General features: G+C 42.0%; 1 protein-coding gene across 1 annotated transcript in view; it reads left to right on the forward strand.

The window, feature by feature from the left end:
- The first annotated feature begins 298 nt into the window (after positions 1–298).
- The window catches only part of LOC130045773 (intracellular hyaluronan-binding protein 4-like), a 34,898-nt gene continuing 16,445 nt past the window's right edge, over positions 299–18,751 (forward strand). The window contains exons 1-4 of the mRNA XM_056138630.1: positions 299–779; positions 6,603–6,765; positions 17,598–17,759; positions 17,950–18,018. Of these exons, the coding sequence (XP_055994605.1) occupies positions 410–779; positions 6,603–6,765; positions 17,598–17,759; positions 17,950–18,018 (764 nt within the window). The 5' untranslated portion in view covers positions 299–409. The remainder of the gene's footprint in view (positions 780–6,602; positions 6,766–17,597; positions 17,760–17,949; positions 18,019–18,751) is intronic.

Below are 18,751 nucleotides of genomic sequence, written 5' to 3' on the forward strand. Positions count from 1 at the left end.
AATGGGGAAACTCCAAGAAGAGTGGAGGAAAACGAAGGCGAACTGCACACCTGCCAGCACCGCGACCACCCGGGTGCACGCCGGAGCAGCCTGGACCACTCGACCCAGCTCCTCCCGTAGCTCCGCCCCTCCGAGTCCGAGGGCGGGGCCGAGAGTCGCGTGACGTGACAGAAGCGAGGCGCTGATTGGGCTTCCCGTCCAGCTGGCGCGAGGAGAAGGCGGGCCGAGCCGCGCTGATTGGCTGTCGGGCGGCGGCCGGCGGGCGGCGGCGGGCGTTGGGCGGGCGCCGGGCGGGCCGGGCGGGGCGGGCGAGGGAGGGCTGCGGCCGCGGCGGGATGGGTCCTCGCCGCGGGCCCCGCTGAGTCGCTCGCGTGGCTGCCCGCGGCGGGCCCGCAGTGGCCGCGGCGACATGAAGGGCGCTCTGGCGAGCCCCGTGGCCGCGGCTGCGGCCGGCGCCGCGATGCAGGAGAGCTTCGGCTGCGTCGTGGCCAACCGCTTCCACCAGCTCCTGGACGACGAGTCGGACCCGTTCGACATCCTGCGCGAGGCCGAGCGCCAGCGCCAGCAGCAGCTGCAGCGCCGGAGACGCGACGAGGCGGCGGCGGCGGCGGCGGCGGCGGCGGCCGGGCCCGGGCCCCGCGGCGGCAAGAGCCCGGCCGGGGCGTCGGGCCCCAGGGCTGGGCCGGGCGGCGGCCGGCGCGAGTCCCAGAAGGAGCGCAAGAGTCTCCCGGCCCCCGCGCCGCAGCCCGACAGCCCCGGGAGCGGCGCGCAGCCGCCCGGTACGCGCTCGGGGAGCGGGTCACTGGGGTCACCCCGGCGGCCGGCCGGGCGCGGGGTCGGGGCCCCCTTCGGCCGTCGGAGCGCGGGATCGGGGCCCCCTTCGGCCGTCGGAGCGCGGGGTCGAGGTCCCCTGGGCCGTCGGAGCGCGGGGTCGGGGGCGCCCTCGGCCGTCGGAGTGCGGGGTCGAGTCCCCTGGGCCGTCGGAGCGCGGGGTCGGGGGTGTCCTCGGCCGTCGGAGCGCGGAGTCGGGGCCCCCTCGGACGTCCGGCGGGCCAGAGCGCGGAGCTCACGGGCAGGTCCTGGTGCCACGCCCTGCCCCGCGCTGCTCCTAGGGGTGCAGTCTCCTGGGAGGAGTCCTCGAGCCCGGACACCCTGCCAAGTTGAAGGGTCTTGCTTGACTGGCGGAGGGACGGCGGGGACTCGGGCGGCCGCGTCGTGCCTCCCAAGCCCAGTCTGGTTGGGGTATCTGTGCCCGCCCAGGCCCCCCAGAACTAAGTCTGCGGAAGGAAGGAGGAGCGAGTGGGAGAAAGGAAGGGCCTGCGCCGTGGGGGCTCGGCAGCCTCTGCAGCTTTTAGGCTGGGGTCTCTGGGGAGCGCGCCCTGGACACACCCCTTCCCCCCCCCCCCCGCCCGGTTCGGCCACACCCTCCCGCGGGTCCTCCGCCCCGTGCCGAGACCCTGATGCGCAGGGCCGAGGGGGCCGCGGACTCCGTGGGTGATGCGGTTCACTGTGCCTGTGCACTGCGTGATGCGACTAGCCCCGCCCTGGCCGCGAGCGCACCACGCACCAGCGTTGGACTTAGATCCTTGCAAGTGGTTTCCCGCTGCCTGAGAAAGTCTCGGGCGAGAGTTGCACTCGAGAATTGGTAGATTAAGTCTTTCTAATAGCAATAGACGTTGAAAACGAAAATGCGGTTGACTATCTCCGGATTCCCTCGTTAGGCCAATAAGAATTGAGGAAAGCTAAGCGTTCCCTTTGCTTTCCTAATACACGAAAATACTTATTCTCGTGCGTTAGAACAGATTTTCTCAGCCTTTTTTCTTGTGATGTTGCTTTCTTCTTGTGACCCTCTCGGGCTATCCCGGAGCTGCACGTGGGACAACATGGGCACCTATTGAGAAACATTGCCTTAGAATATTATTGTACTTCATTTAGATCTATGTTCGATGTATTGTTTTTTAACCATTTGATTATTTAAAATGGAATAAATTTTCAGATTTAGAAATTAAAACATTTTGAGGTGGAGTGATAGTACAGAGGGTACATGGCCCACCCAGATTCGATTCCATATGGTCCCTTGAGCCCGTGTAGAGCCAGGCGTAACCCCTGAACACCGGAAGGTGTGGCCAGAAGTTTTTTTAAATTTCACAAAAATGAAAACGGAAATCTTAAAGTTGCCATTAACATGTTATATTTATATACATAAATGTGCAAAACTCTCTTCTCCCCCAAATTTAGATGCAAACCAGGTTACACCTTTTTGGTTTCACTTAACATTGTAACCCAATTAAAGGTTTAGCGTTTATCTCAATTGTTTACCATCGGCAATCTGCCTTTTAATGTTATCATTTTAGTTCTTTTTTCATGTATTTCAGGAACAAACCACTCATTGATTTTTACTTATGTCCTTTTTGAACTAAATTTATCTGTAATAGGTGTGAGAGTTCCTCTTTGAAGCTTTTTACAACTTGACAATTAAAATGTTTGCGTTTAAGGACAAGGACTCCTTAAACTCAAACATTTTAATTAGAATTAAAAATAAAGGCTTAGCATAGAGAAGTCAAAGGCATGTTTTTGATCATAGAAACAACTCAAAGTATATAGAAGTCATAGTATTTCCCATGGAAATGTAAGCTTTTAAAAAATATTTGTGTCCATTTTTAATTACCTTGAGTGAGCCTTTTTCTGGAACTTAATCCTGAAATCCTCAGAGGCTGTTTCACTTTTGCTTTTTCTATCTCTTCAGAGCTATATTTTTCAAGTACCCTCTGCCTGTTCTGTTGATGCTGCTGTAACCTGGACTGTGTATGTACTTGTTTGTGATGCTTTTGGATTGAACTCTAAGTTGTTCACACATGTGCCAACGCTGGCCACATTGTTTCAACATCTTTGTGTTGTGATGCTCACTGAAGTTATGCCCTTTAGTTTCAGTGCTTGCACAGAGCAGTCTTCAGTACAGACAGAAATCTCTTCCAGTCTCGGCTCACAGGTGCGATCAGATAGTTGCTGATAGTGCTTGGTACCATCATGCAGCAGCACGGGGGATTGAACTTGCTGCCTCAAGGTTGCAAAACTGCCTCCATGTCTCACTGGAGTTGCATTCTTTTATTAATGTTATTTTGGTTTGGGGGCCACACCAAGTGGTGTTCCAGGCTTCTCCTGACTGTTCAGAGTCCCTGGAAGGACTTGGGACCATCTGGGATGCCATGCGGGATCAAAACTAAATTGACCTCATACAAGGCAAGCTCCCTACCCATCCTATCTTTCCAGCCCCTGTGCTTGCATTCTTGAGCTCAGTAGTTAATTGTGGGAGAAAACTGGTACCCTTGTTTTGGGGTTTTGGTGGGGAAATAAATTGCAGCATATTAATATCTTGATAAGGAATTGGTTATATTTAATGGTTTTCCATTTTTACAGGGGAACTTTTAAAGAGGCTTTTTAAGATAAAGTATAATTTTAAGCATGCAGCAAATTTTATTTAAGTTTTGAATGGTGAATCCTAATTGATAACATTTAAGAAATAACCTTGAGGAAGCAGAAGGTGTGGTAAGTTCCTAAAATTTTATATAGTTAAGTGTAGATCCTAGGGTTTTTTATTTTTGTTTTTAAATTATAGGGTTGGATCAGAGAGATAATAACAGCAGGTAAGGCACTTGCCTTACACATGGCCGACTAGTTTTGATCCCTAGCACCATATATGATCCCTTCAGCATGACCAGGAGGAGTAAAGCCTGAGCACTGCTAGGGGTGGCAAAAAAAAAAAATTTTGAAAGTCATAGTAATTAAAATTATATGATGTAAATAGGCAATTTGAAATTGTAATTTAACATCTTACATTGAGGGAAAAGTATTGAAAATATTTTGACTGTTGGTAACTTTAACAATGACAGTTCTAGTTTTCAGCATGTGAGATAATTAACTTTTATACTAGCATTTTCTACCTTATACTTTAAATGCTGCTTTGATATTTGATCTCCATTAGTAATATATGTGCCCTTGAATCTGACATTGCATACTGAATAGGGCATGAGTATTAGTTTTGTTTCTCAATAAAAGCAAAGCACTCTAGGGGCTGGAGCAGTAATAGCACAGTGGGTAGGGCGTTTGCCTTGCACGCGGCCAACCCGGGTTCGATTCCCAGCATCCCATATGGCCCCCAGAGCACCGCCACCGGTAATTCTGGAGTGCAGAACCAGGATTAACCCCTGCGCATCGCTGGATGTGACCCCCCCAAAAAAGCAAAGCACTCTAATACTCTATGATAAAAAAATTTTTCTAGAGAGAGTTGCCCCCCACGAGTGGCTCTCTGTCACGGCCATGGCCCCAGAGGCACACAAACCAATCTCATAACTATACAGCTTTTGGCAGAAATCCCTCCAGACTTAATTAGTAAAATATCAGAAATCCAAAATCGCGTGGCCGCAATAGCAACCAAGACATCATATGGTCTTCATAACCAGCAATAGAAAACAAATTATTTCACAGTCCCTTTTCAGCAGGTCTGATTGTTGGGGGGGAAATTCCAAGTAATAATGGTGCATCTTTTGTCGAAATAATGTAATCAAAGTAGAGAGAGAGTTAAGTGGAAATCATCTGCCTCAGGCATCGGGAGAGGTGGGATGGGGGGTATATTGGGGTTCTTGGTGGTGGAAAATATGCACTGGTGAAAGGATGGGTGTTTGATCATTGTGTGACGGATACTTAAACCTGAAAACTTTGTAACTTTTCTCACAGTGATTCAATAAATAAATTAATTTTAAAAAAATAAAAGAAATAAAAAATAAAAATTCTCCTATATCCTTAACATGTCATGGGCTCAGATTGTGACCAGTACAAGATGCAGATTGTACATAAACAGTTCTAGGTTATAGGATATTAAGATAGTTCTTTTATATAAAGGTAAATGTAAAGGCCCTCCCGTTGATCATCGATTTGCTCGAGCGGGCCCAGTAACATCTCCATTGGAGACTTTGTTGTTACTGTGTTTGGCATATCGAATACGTCACGGGGAGCTTGCCAGTCATATTTAAAAATCACATTTTTGTGGGTTACATGAGAACCATGTTAATACTTATGGGTGAGCAGTTTATAAAGTTTATTTTAGAAAGTAAGAAGTAGGAAAATTAAAAAAAAACATATAAAAATATACTCAAGTCTTGTATCTAATGAGAGATTCAATAATTTTAAAAGATATATTTATTAATATTCACTTAATAATTTATAATCTTACAACCAACCAATGTAAAGGTTTATACCCAGAATTATTACAACCACTAAAATAGAAATTTTAAGATTATTTGAGATGAAATTCTTAAATATATGCTGAGAAATGATAAGACATTTTTGGAACATGTAAAAAAGAGACATTTTTTCACCTGATATTCACGAGATATTTCTGATATTTCTAGATGTGCCTGATATGCCTTCAGACGTTGACTTTGCTTAAATTTTAAAGCATTAAAACAAAGAAATTAATATAAGGTGACGAGAGAAAGAAAAGACTGAAGTGACCTGTATTTGTATACACCCCGTGCATGTGTCTGCTGAGTGCTCGCCCACTGCTGGGCAGGAGATGCCTCCTTCAAGCATTCATTGACTGACCCTAATACTAGTGCCAGTATCCCTTTAGCCTCATATGAAGCATGACCACAAATATATACATTTCATCAAAGAGCAGGAAGCCTTTTCCACTTGAAAAAGATACATCAATGCAAGCTTTTTAATGATAAAAACTCTAGTAGTCAAAAATATACCTCAGTCATTTTCATTTCATCATCCTGTTAATCGTCGATTGCCTCGAGCAGGCCCCAGTAACGTCTCTTTCATCCTAGCCCTGAGATTATATTCACGGCTCTTTAGGAGAATGAGACCCATCATTGTTACTGGTATTTGGCATATTTGGTACGCCATGGGGAGTTTGCCAGACTCTGCCCTGTGGGCAGGCTACATTCGATAGCCTGCAAGTTTGTCCTCAGTAGGTTTTCTAAAAAATACGATCTGAATAGAAAATGTATCCTCCTCTGGATGGAGTTTAGCTGCCATTTTTGATAAAGCTATTGTGAAATGTTGTTTAGCAAAAATATGTATATCCATATTTGCACAGTAATTTCGAGATCCTGTAATTAAAAGTCACTTATTCTTTTTAGGACATGAGGGAAAATGTGATTTTATAGTACTTAAAGGTTTATTAAAAAGTAATTGAGGGTCCTGAGAGATAGCATAGCAAGTAGGGCACTTGCTTTGCGTGCAGCTTTCCTGGGTTTGATCCCTGGCTCCACATATAGCTGCAGGAGATACTTGTGCTCAGGTACCACATGCAGCAACATAATGGGCTCAGGTAGCATGCACACACTTCCTTTCTTCAACCTGCCCCACAGGTCAGGACTGATCCCTGAATGCAAACCCAGGAGTAAGCCCAGGGCACAGCCAAGTGTGGCCTAAAAAGAAAGTAATTGACTGTGAGCAGTAGATGTATCAACTTTTTTCCCCTCTGAAACTGTCCCAGACTATGCATTTTTTATGACATTGGTGCTTAGAAAAATGAAATTTTAAAAGTAATGGACCCTGTGTTCTAACTTTCCCTTTTGACTTTTCCCTGACAGGCCAGAAGCGAACTCCTAGAAGAGGAGAGTCACAGGGATGGAATGACAGCCGGGGGACAGAGGTAGCTCTTGACAGAGCAGAGCGGAGATCATACAGAGAATATCGACCCTATGAAACTGAGAGGCAGGCAGACTTCACACCAGAGAAGTTTACAAATGAAAAGTATGTATGTATGGAAAGTTTCTGCTAGAAAGCATGGGAATCAGAGGCTTTTCAGTAATCTACTAGCCTTTTCAACTTTTTCATGGTACCATTCATAAGAACATGTCATCAATTTAAGTAGTAAATCAACCCTGGGTAAAGTGAGTGATCTGCCAGTTATCTTAGCAATAACCTTAAGTCTTCACTCAGGAAATGATTGACCAGTGAAAATGGAAGTATTTATTAATAACTATTGAAGACCATTCATAAAATAATTATATGTTTGACTGATTGTTTTTAAATTAGGGCTAGGAATATAATTTATGTTTTTTTTGGTTTGTTTTTCTGTTTTTTGGGTCACACCTGGCAATGCACAGGTGTTACTCCTGGCTCTGCACTCAGGAATTACTCCTGGCGGTGCTCAAGGGACCATATAGAATGCTGGGAATCGAACCCAGGTCGGCCGCATGCAAGGCAAATGCCCCATCCCCTGTGCTATTGCTCCAGCCCCATAATTTATGTTTTTTGATTTAGCACAACTTAGAGCATCAATACATTTGACTGCATTCCTAGTCTTATGGTAAATAGGCTGCCATAATGAGCTTTGAGTAAAAGATAATGTAGATTGTAACCAGTTTCTAGCTCCTGTACTTTCTCTAGAAAGTGCTGTCGCCTGGTAGATGTTCTCTAGTTGGTGCAGCCTGACATCACTTTCATGTGACAGCAGATTATGAGATGACCTTTCCATGTCCACCTACACATAGGAACAATTCTGTGTGGATTGTGTTTGGCAATAACAGGAATGATTTTACTGCCTAAAGTCATTGCCCAGTATATTGAACCTCCATGAACATCATACTGAATTTAAAAAATTTGTGATTCACATGTCAAGAAAAAAGTAAACATTTCTAAGGAAGACTAGAATAGTGTAGTAGTGTCAAGGGGCTCATTATTCCCCAAAGCTAAACTTCTTTGTTACTAATTCCATTTAGATCCTTGCTACAAGATTTTTATTTGTTTTTGTTTCACCAGTGCTGGGAATTGAACCTGGGGCCTCAGAACATGCAGGGTCAAGTGATCTACCACTGAGTCACATCCCTGGGCCCCTTGGCTACAAATTATTTTTGTTTTTGGAGTGTGCGGACAATAGACTGCCAAGCAGGGGCTACTATTATTAGTAGCTGTTATTAGGCCCAGCTCAGTTATCTGGAGTACTCAATCCCTGGGCGTGCAGATCTGGGGCTGTTACAGCAGGTAGGGCATTTGCCTTGCACACGGTCAACCTGGGTTTGATTCCCAGCATCCCATATGGTCCCCTGAGCACCACCCGGAGTAGTAATACCTGAGTGCATGAACCAGGAGCAACCCCTGTGTATCGCCGGGTATGACCCAAAAAGAAAAAAAAAAAAGATCTGGTGCTGTTAGGAATGGCAGTACTTGGGGGAAGGGATGTGGTACCAGAGAAATCAGAACTTGCAAGTCAGCACTTTGAACTAGCTCTCCAGCTCCAGGCTACAAGTCTTAACCAAAAAACATGGCTTTGCTTTAGCTATTCGTGGGAGCTTATTGTTCCATACAAATTTTAGGAGTGTTTGCTCCATTTCTTTGAAGAATGTCATGGGTATCCTAATAGGGATCGCATTGAATTTGTACAGTGCTTTGGGAACTATTGCCATTTTGACAATGTTATTTCTCCCGATCCATGAACAGGGGATATTTTTCCATTTCCTCGAGTCCTCTTTTATTTCCTGAAGTAGCGTTTTGTAGTTTTCTTTGTACAGGTCCTTTACTTCCTTAGTTAAGCTGATTCCTAGGTACTTGATTTTCTGGGGCACAATTGTGAATGGGATTGTTTTCTTCATGACACTTTCTTTTCTTTCACTATTTGCATATAGGAAAGCCATGGACTTTTGGGTATTGATTTTATAGCCTGCAACTTTACTATACAAGTCTATTGTTTCTAGGAGTTTCTTGGTAGAGTTTTTAGGGTTCTTTAAGTATAGTATCATATCATCTGCCAATAGTGAGAACTTGATTTCTTCCTTTTCTACCTGGATGCCCTTAATAAATTTTTCTTCCCTAATCGCTATTACAAGCACTTCCAGTACTACATTAAACAGCAGTGGAGAGAGTGGACATCCTTGTCTCGTCCCTGATCTTAGGGGGAAGGCTCTCGTTTTTTCCCCATTGAGGATGATGCTTGCTGTAGGCTTGTGGTAGATGGCTTTAACTATATTGAGGAAAGTCCCCTCTATCCCCATTTTGGTGAGGGTTTTCATCATAAACGGGTGCTGGATCTTGTCAAATGCTTTCTCTGCATCTATTGATATGATCATATGATTTTTATCTTTTCTTTTGTTGATATGATGGATTATGTTGATTGATTTCCGAACGTTAAACCATCCTTGCATCCCCGGGATGAATCCCACTTGGTCATGGTGTATGATCTTTTTGATGAGTTGTTAAATTCTGTTTGCTAGTATTTTGTTGAGAATCTTCGCATCCGTGTTCATCAGGGATATAGGCCTGTAGTTTTCTTTTCTTGTGGTGTCTTCGTTTCCTTTTGGTATTAGAGAGATATGAGCTTCATAGAAACTGTTTGGGAGAGTTTCTGTTTTTTCAATTTCCTGGAAAAGCTTGAGAAGGACTGGCAGTAGGTCCTCTTTAAATGTTTGGAAAAATTCGCTAGTGAATCCATTTGGACCTGGGCTTTTGTTTTTGGGAAGACTTTTGATGGGAAAAAGAAAATGGGAGGAATCAACCTCCCTAACTTCAAACTCTACTATAAAGCAGTAATAATTAAAACAGCAAGGTACTGGAACAAAGGCAGAGCTGCAGACCAATGAAACATGGTCGAATATACTGACATCTCCCCCCAAACATATGATCATCTAATCTTCAATAAGGGGGCAAGAAATGTGAAGTGGAGCAAGGAAAGCCTCTTTAACAAATTGTGCTGGCAAAACCGGACAGCTACATGCAAAAAAGTGGGCTCAGATCTGTCCCTAACACCAAGTACAAAAGTAAGATCAAAATGGATTAAAGACCTCAACATCAGACCGGATGCCATAAGGTACATTGAAAGCAAAGTTGGCAACACCCTCTATGACATTGAAGCTAATGGTATCTTCAAAGATGTCACGCCACTGGCCAAGCAAGTGAAAACAGAGATAGACAAAGGGGACTATCTTAAACTAAGAAGCTTCTGCACCTCAAAAGAAACAGTGACCAAAATACAAAGAAAGTCTACAGAATGGGAAAGGATATTCTCTGAATACACATCCAACAAGGGGTTGATATCAAGGATATACAAAATACTGGTTGAACTCCACAAGAAGAAAACAACCAACCCCATCAAAAAACGGGGTGACAAAATGAACAGAAACTTTCTCAAAGAAGAAATTCGAATGGCTAAAAGGCACATGAGAAAATTCTCTACATAATTAATCATCAGGCAGATGCAAATCAAAACCATAATGAGATATCATTTCACACCACACAGACTGGCCCACATCCAAAAGACCAAAAGCAACCAGTGTTGGCGCGGATGTCGCGAGAAAGGGACTCTCCTTCACTGCTGGTAGGAATGCCAACTGATTCAGCCCTTTTGGAAAACAGTATGGACGATCCTCAAAAAATTAGGAATTGATCTCTCATTTGACCCAGCAATACCACTCCTGGGAATATATCCCAGAGAGGCAAAAATGTATAGTCGAAGTGATATCTGCACTTGTTTGTTCATTGTAGCACTCTTTACAATAGCTAGAATCTGGAAAAAAACCTGAGTGCCCGAGAACAGATGACTGGTTAAAGAAACTTTGGTACATCTACACAATGGAGTACTATGCAGCTGTTAGAAAAGATGAAGTCCTGAAATTCATATACAAGTGGTACTACAAGGAAAATATCATGCTAAGCGAAATGAGTCAGAAAGAAAGGGACATACATAGAAATATTGCATTCATCTGGAGAACATAAAAGTAACAAAATAAGAGACTAACACCCCCAAGAATAGCCAAGATAAGTACCAGGAGGATTACTCCATGGCTTTAAGGACAGCCGCACATGCTAGGGGGAAAGGGCAGCTCAGATAGAGAAGGGAGCACCAAATAAAGGGTGTTGGGAGGTTCCTCTCAGGATGGGAAATGCGTGATGTGAGTAGACTATAGACCCAACAAGATTGCTACTCAATGTCTCTTTTACAAACCACAGCACTCAAAAGGAGAGAGATAACAAAAGGGAATGCCCTGCCACAGAGGTAGGATGGGATGGGGGGATTGGGGGTGGGAGGGATACTGGAACTGGTGGTAGTGGAGAATGGGCACTGGTGGAGGGATGGGTATTCGATCATTGTATAACTGAAACCCAAGCACAAAAATTTGTAAGTGTACAACTACCTCATGGTGTTTCACTAATAAAATTTAGAAAAAAAAAAAAACAAAATCATGGCTTTGTAAATCAGTAATTCTAGAGTCTATTAAAATACCCTCCTCCCACCCCACACCCCCAAAATCATCTGAGAGAGTGGAGCAGGTGATGAGTGTGGCATTCTCATCCTAGAATGCATACATCCAAAACACTGAGATAGCATATCTGCCATATTGGAGGACAGAGATTTTAGAAAAGCTCCATTCTGCTTTATGTGTGCGATTGCTTCAACTTTTTTATAGCTGTCATTCTGCTTGCTTTACAGAAAGCCCTTCTGTCACAGAATTGCTTGTATCTTTAAGCATTTCTGTGAATATATTCAAGGATATATTCAATGGAAATTAGGGAATTTTATCTCAAAAGCAGATTTGTTACTTATTTTTAATATTGTCAGTCTTATAAAATAATAAAATAGGTCATTATATGTTCACTTGAAAAGAGGCTCATTAAAGATGCTAAAGTCTCATAAGTATGTATAGCTGGATACAGAATATGAGAGGATTTCCCTCCTCTATTTGTAGATTTTCAGAAAAGTTGGAAAATACAGAGAATTTCCATATACCCTAAATGTTAACATTTTTGAGCACATTTACTTTTTCAAACTCTTCCTTTCTCCCCCCATTCCTCCCTTTTCTTCTCTCTCCTACCACTTCTTTTCTCATCCTTTTTCATTCATTTGAGAGAAGAGTGCAGGAATGTCTTTTTTTTTTTTAATTGAGTCACTGAAATACCACCAATTTTCCCAATTTCCCTCCCTCCACTCCCCTCCATCCCAGTAGGCATTTTTGTCTGTCTGTCTCTTTCTAGAAATGTCTTTTTATTCCTAAAATTTTTAAAAACATCCCTAAAATTTTGGGCCCATTACCAGACTCATTAATATTGGTAAATGGTCTACAGACTACTCAATTAATTTTGTGCAAAAGGAAAATATTCTGGTTCTGTATGTAGTCTTTTGTGACATTTGTCACTTTTAATTTGGTTTAAGTTCCTTAGTCTTTGTCTTGTATGAAGTTTACATTCTTTTGAAAAGTATGGAACAGTCATTTTATAGCACAGCTTATGATTTTAGTTTGGTGTTTCCTCGTGGAAAGAGGTTTTGCGCTTTGCCCAGAATACTACAGAAGTAGTCTTGTGTCCTCATCAGTGTGTCATGTTAGAGATTTTCACGTTCACGTACATGAATTTTTTAAATAAATGTTGTGCTATTAAGAAAATATTTTTCTTGATTTCTTAAAAAATACTCTTCTGTTGATATTAAAATATCTTAAGTAAAAATAAGTTATAGGGGCTGGAAAGATAGTATGGTTCTTGTCAACCTGGGTTCAATCTCCAGCACCAAATATGTCTCCCCATGCCCCATCGGGCTTTCCTGAGGGTGGAGTCCAGAGTAAGCCCTGAGCACTAGTGGGTATGGACCCAAAACAAGCAAAAACAAAACAGTATACACATAAGTTATAATCACTTTAGACAATTTAGAAAATGCATAAAATTATAGAGAAAATTAGTACTAGCTGATTTTCTTTCATTATGCAGATATTCTTATATGCTAAGATGATAGTTTATATGCACCAAGTGCTTTATATTTCTTATTTTCTACTCAACAAGTTTTTCTCATCATTAAGAATGTTTCATAAGTATTTGTAATAGTTCTATCCTGATATTTTGTTTTGGATATATTATAACTATTGCCATGAGTGTTGGGCCTTTGTTCAGCTTTCAGTGGTTTTTTTTGTTTGTTGTGGCTAACAAATAAATAATACCCAGTGATAAGCCTTTTATATATGTTGTGACTTTCCTAGATGGAGTTTTAGAAATGGGAATCCCAATTAGTCAAAAGCAGTGGATTCTTAGCTAAATGTCTCGTATTCAAATTGAGATCCAGTCTGTGCTTGGGTGCAAGGTTGAGGATACATGTAGTATGAAAACCAAGTAAGGCCTCGAGGAGTGGCAGTGGGGCTGTGGGCCTAGATACATCATTATCCTTGTAACCTGTCAGTTTGCTCTATCTCTAGTAATCTCTGAAAGCATTTCTCGTAACACTTGTGCAGACTTGAATATAATAAAATTTGATATTAACAATGAAAAATGGTATCACTCTCCTGTTCTTTGATACCTAGACGTACTTTTTGGAGAGCACTATAGAATATTGTTTATCTTAAAAGATAATCTATTCCCTATCTTTCCAGCAAAGACCTTGTGTTTTAACCCTAAGTACTCTGGTCACAGCAGAGTACTTAGTTTGTTAAGGCAGAGTACACACATATTTTCATGTGGGATAAGGCCTGTTTTTCTGTGAAGGCTGATGTAGCTGTCAATATAAGTGCCACAGATCAGCTGGATCACCTGTTGCTTCTACTCTGGAAGCAAAGCCATGACTTTTAACTTAGAGTAGTTTTGTGGCCTCCAAATGATAAACTGAAGTGAACTCTTATAGCATGAACCAAGAGGAAATTAGTCACCTTCTGAATGGATTCATTATGGCTCTTAAAGTATAGTTTACTGCCCATCATATAAATTCAGTTCTAAAAATATCATTTACTTAGTTTAAATTTTTACTCTCATATAGAAGCATTTTTTATGTTTTTATTTGGGGCCACAACTGACTTGCTCAAGAGGTTATTCCTGGCTCTCTGCATAGGGATCATTTCCTGCATGTCACCTTTTTAAACATTAAATTAGGTATACCTCTCTGACCTTAAAACACTAAAGCCAATGGATTTAATAAGTATTTTATTGTTACTTTAAGTGGTTGTTTGAGAGAGTGTGTGTGTGTTTGTGTGAGTGTGTGAAGCAAGATAGTTTTTATCAAAAATTACTTAGATGTGAAAGGAGAGAAAGAGGAGAGAACTTAGCTTCTCCAAAGTGGAAAAGGCACAGAGATACAGACATAGACAGACGAGCAAGATATGAAAAAGTGGCTTGCATTTAAAGAGCAAGCTACTTTAAATGTTATCAAAAGTCTTCATAATTTAAATATATAACTTATTAAATGAGTGTTTAATCATAAAAATATATAATTCCACTGGAGTTTGATTCTAGTAGATGTGATGATAGTGATGATGATGAGAGAAATGGTTGTCAGGCCTAAAATTGTAGAGTATGTCCCCACAAATAGTAAAGCAATCATGGGAAAAATAAGATGGGACACATCACCTGCCCCAACTTCAAACTCTACGACAAAGCCGTAGTAATTGAAACAGCTTGGTATTGGGATAAAGATAGACCCTCAGATCTATGAAACAGAGTTGAATATCCTGACACCAATCCCCAAATATATGATCACCTAATCTTTGATAAAGGAGCATGAAATATGAAGTGGAACAAGGAACGCCTCTTTAACAAGTGGTGCTGGGAAAACTCCATGCAAAAAATGAACTCAGACCTCTTTCTAATGCCATGCACAAAAGTCATCAAAATGGATTAAAGACCTCAGTGTCAGACCTGAATCCATAAGGTACATGGAGGAAAATATGAGAAGAATTTCTCATGACATTGATGCTAAAGACATCTTCAAAGATGAAACACCACTGACCAAGCAAGTGGAAGCAAAGGTAAACAAAGGGGACTGCATTAAACTAAGAAGCTCCTGCACCTCAAAAGAAATGATGTGCCAAAATTCAAATATATCCCAGAAGCTTTCTCAAGGAAGAAATACAAATGGCCAAAAGGCACATAAAGAAATACTCCATATCACTAATTATCAGGGAGATGCAAATCAAAACAATAATGAGATATCATTTCATACCACAGAGACTGGCACACATCCGAAAGAACAAGGACAACCAGTGCTGGCATGGATTCAGGAAGAAAGACTCTCCTTCATTGTTGGTGGGAATGCTAACTAGTCCGCCTTTTTGGAAAACAATATTGTTATTCCTCAAAGACCTAGAAATTGAGCTTCCATGTGACTCAGCAATACCACTTCTGGGAATACACCCCAGGAGCCAAAAAACACACTGCAGAAAAGCCACCTGCTTTTCTCTGTTTATTGCAGCACTGTTCATAATAGCCAGAGTCTGGAAAAAAACTGAGTGCCTGAGAACAGGTGACTGGATAAAGAAACTATGGTATATCTACAAATGGAATAATAGTGCACAGCCACCAGGAAAAATGAAGTTATAAAATTCATGTATAAATGGATGGACATGAAGAGTATCATGCTGAGTGAAATGAGTCAGAGGAAGAAGGACAGACATACAATGATTGGACTCATTTGTGGAATATAAAAACACATAGTATGAGACTAATACTGAAGGATAGTAGAAATAAGAGCCAAGAGGAATGTTCCACAGTTGGAAGCTTGCCACAAGTGGTGGCTGGGGGAGGGCAGCTAAGATAGAGAAGGAACCGCTGTGACAAGGACAGTCGGAAATGATCACGCTGGGCAAGAACTGAGTGCTAAAGTAAAGGGGAAGCAATAACTTTTCCATACCTGTATTGCAAACCATAATGCCAAGAAGAAAGGGAAGGAGAGAGAGAGACAGACAGAGAAGTGCCTGACAGAGGCAAGTTGTGGGAAGGGGAGGGCGGGAGGGAAATGGGGGACATTAGTGGTGAGAAATGTACACTGGTGAAGGCACGGGTAATGGAACATTGTATGACCCAATCATGAACAACTTTGTTACTGTGTTTCTCAGCGTGATTCAGTAAGGAAATAAAACAGTGTAAGAATGGGGCTGGGCCATAGTTGGGAGCGTGTCTTGTGAGCCGGGGGAGAAGGCAGCTGGAATAGAGAAGGGATCACTTAAGAAAGTGATAGTTGGAGGGATTGGTTGGGTTGGAAGATGTGTGCTGAAAGTAGATAAAGGACCAAATATGGAAACCTCTCAGTATCTGTATTGCAAACCATAATGCCCAAAAGTAGAGAGAGAGTATGGGGGAAATTGTCTGCCATGGAGGCAGGGGGAGGGTGGGAAAAAGTGGGTATACTGGTGACATTGGTGGTGGAGAATGTGCACTGGTGGAGGGATGGGTGTTTGATCATTGTTTGATTGAAACTCAAACATGAAAGCTTTGTAACTATCTCACGGTGATTCAATAAAAAAAAAGAAGAGAAGAAAAAAATACTGACATGCTAAGTTGTGATTAATAGAAATGCTATTGTGAGATCTCTGAAAAAATAACAATGTGATACAAAATATCTGTGATTTCTGTCAGTAATAAAGAGTGGGTACTGATAAAAAAAAAAACAATGGAGCTGGAGTGATAGTATAGCGGGTAGGGTGCTTCCCTTGTACACGGCCGACCTGGGTTTGATTCTCAGCATCCCGTATGGTCCCCCGAGCACTGCCAGGAGTAACCCCTATGCATTGCCGGGTGTGACCCAAAAAGAAGAAAAAAAAACAGTATAGGAAGCACAATGCAGATTTAAAAAAAAAATGTATCATGTTTGACTGGGAAAATCCACATCTTGACTAATGCACGTGGTTATGTATCTGCAAGACAGGATAAATGAAGATATCCACAAAAAGAAATAAGCCGGTCTTTTGACTTGGAATAAGAAAAATGAGAGAGGCAAGGTTTCTAATAGTATTAGTGTAGAGATGAGCTAGGACTGGGAAGTTGTACAGAGCCTCACAGTTCAGCTCAAATGGGTCTCTGGAACATTGGAGTCACTGTGTAAGTGCAGTGAAAATGTTCTGTGGAAAGGGCAAGGTGCTGTCTTTGCCCCTCTGTGTGATCTGGATGTGGTGACCAATTTTTTGACTGAGGGACAAGGAGAATACCTTATGGATTTTATATATGTTTGGGTGTTTTCTATTCAAAGATAACTTTTTCAGAACAGGCAGTGAAGAGAAACCAAAAAAGGTCTGAGGAAAATTAGCGGTGGGCAGTGTCAAATGACTAATCCAGATCAAATGACTGAGATGTAAAACGTACAAACAAAAATTTGACAGCCAAGAGGCTTTCTTCATCTGTCCCTGGAAGTTTATGTGGAGTAGTGGTGGTAGAAGTTGGAGTGACTTAGGTTAGTGTTTTCAGCCCTAAATGTGACTCTTTGTTGTTTGTTTGTAGACCGGGGTCATGGTTTGAAATGTAACCACTATGCCTATAGAAACATTGCACATTTAAATTCTAGTCTTTTTCTAATCTCATTTTGTAAAGTGCCACACATCACAGAGAAAGGGATAAATTAGCATAAGCCACTTAAGACCTGCTACTTAAGTCTATGAACTTAAGCAAGTTGTCTGCTTCTTTTATCCCTCACTGTCCTTGTCTTAGGCACAGACTTGTTCATGAGAATTAAATTACACTTTGTAAAGTAGTCATTGCTATGGGGAGGATGTGATAAAATTGACAGCTTGTTACTCAAGCTACTATTTTTCCAGTATACTATAGCCACAATATTCTCGAATTTTTTTTTCCTGAAAAAAATCTCAGCCCTTCAATCCCACTTACCACTTATTACATCCATCTATTCCTAGACCATTAGACAGGTTTGATCGAGAGAGACCACTGAGAGCACGTGGTGGCCTGAGAGGAGGCATTCGAAGCAGAGGAAGAGGGGGTCCTGGAAACAGAGCTTTTGATGCCTTCGACCAGAGAGGGAAACGAGAGTTCGAAAGATATGGTGGGAGTGATAAGACGTAAGTTTCTTTGCAAATACTGTTTTTACTTAATATCTTATAGTATGTTTATGAATCTTTTTATGTTCCAGTTGACTTTAGGTTAGTGGCTATTATTCCTGAGAAAGATGAGGCCAGGGCAGCTTTTATCATCAACTTTTCTTACTGGAGAGCAACTTCCAGTTCAAGGGTATATTCTTTCTTTCTCTAGAGTCAGCAGAACCGAAGACAACATGGGGGGATGTGGAGTTCGCACTTGGGGATTGGGTAAAGAAACCAGGTATTGTATAAACATGTGCTCTCTTATAAATTACAGTTATATTTGTGCTGCTTTTAAAATTCTACAGTTTCTACCATAAAGAGTTGTGACAAATGATTGTATATTTTTAATGCCTGCGTATTTTCATGTGCCTCAGAATGCTTTTTAAATTCCTAGATGTTGCATATTTTCTGTGACTTTTCAAAGTGTTTGTATACATTATATCTTGGTTTTATGAAATCAAAATTATAGCTCAGTGAAAAATTTCACCTGAGGCTTATCTGAGATACCATAAAGCCTTTATGCGGTCCAAACTAGTTGTTTATTTCTTTTTCCCGCTTTTTGGGTCACACCCAGCGATGTACAGAGGTTACTCCTGGCTCTGCACTCAGGAATCACCCCTGGAAGTGCTCAGGGGACCATATAGGATGCTGGGAATCAAACCCGGGTTGACCACGTGCAAGGCAAATGCCCTACCCGCCGTGCTATTGCTCCAACCCTGGTCCAAACTAGTTTTAATACTTAGAAGAGATACTTGGTTCTGCTGAATGTCATTGTATGGCTGCAGAGGCAATATCTTCTTGGTGTCTGCAAAGAAATAAGTAGAAATAAGCAGGGAATGCAGGCAAGAAGTGGATCCCCCTCAATGAAGTGTCATAGGGCAAGTATTTCACAAGTTGGAAAACCCGAAAGGGATGCAGACTTCTGACTTTACTTTGAAGAATAAACTTTGTTTTTGTTTTTAAGATATATG

Source organism: Sorex fumeus, unplaced genomic scaffold, assembly GCF_029834395.1.
Source record: "Sorex fumeus unplaced genomic scaffold, SorFum_2.1 ptg000129l, whole genome shotgun sequence".
Lineage (NCBI taxonomy): Eukaryota > Metazoa > Chordata > Mammalia > Eulipotyphla > Soricidae > Sorex > Sorex fumeus.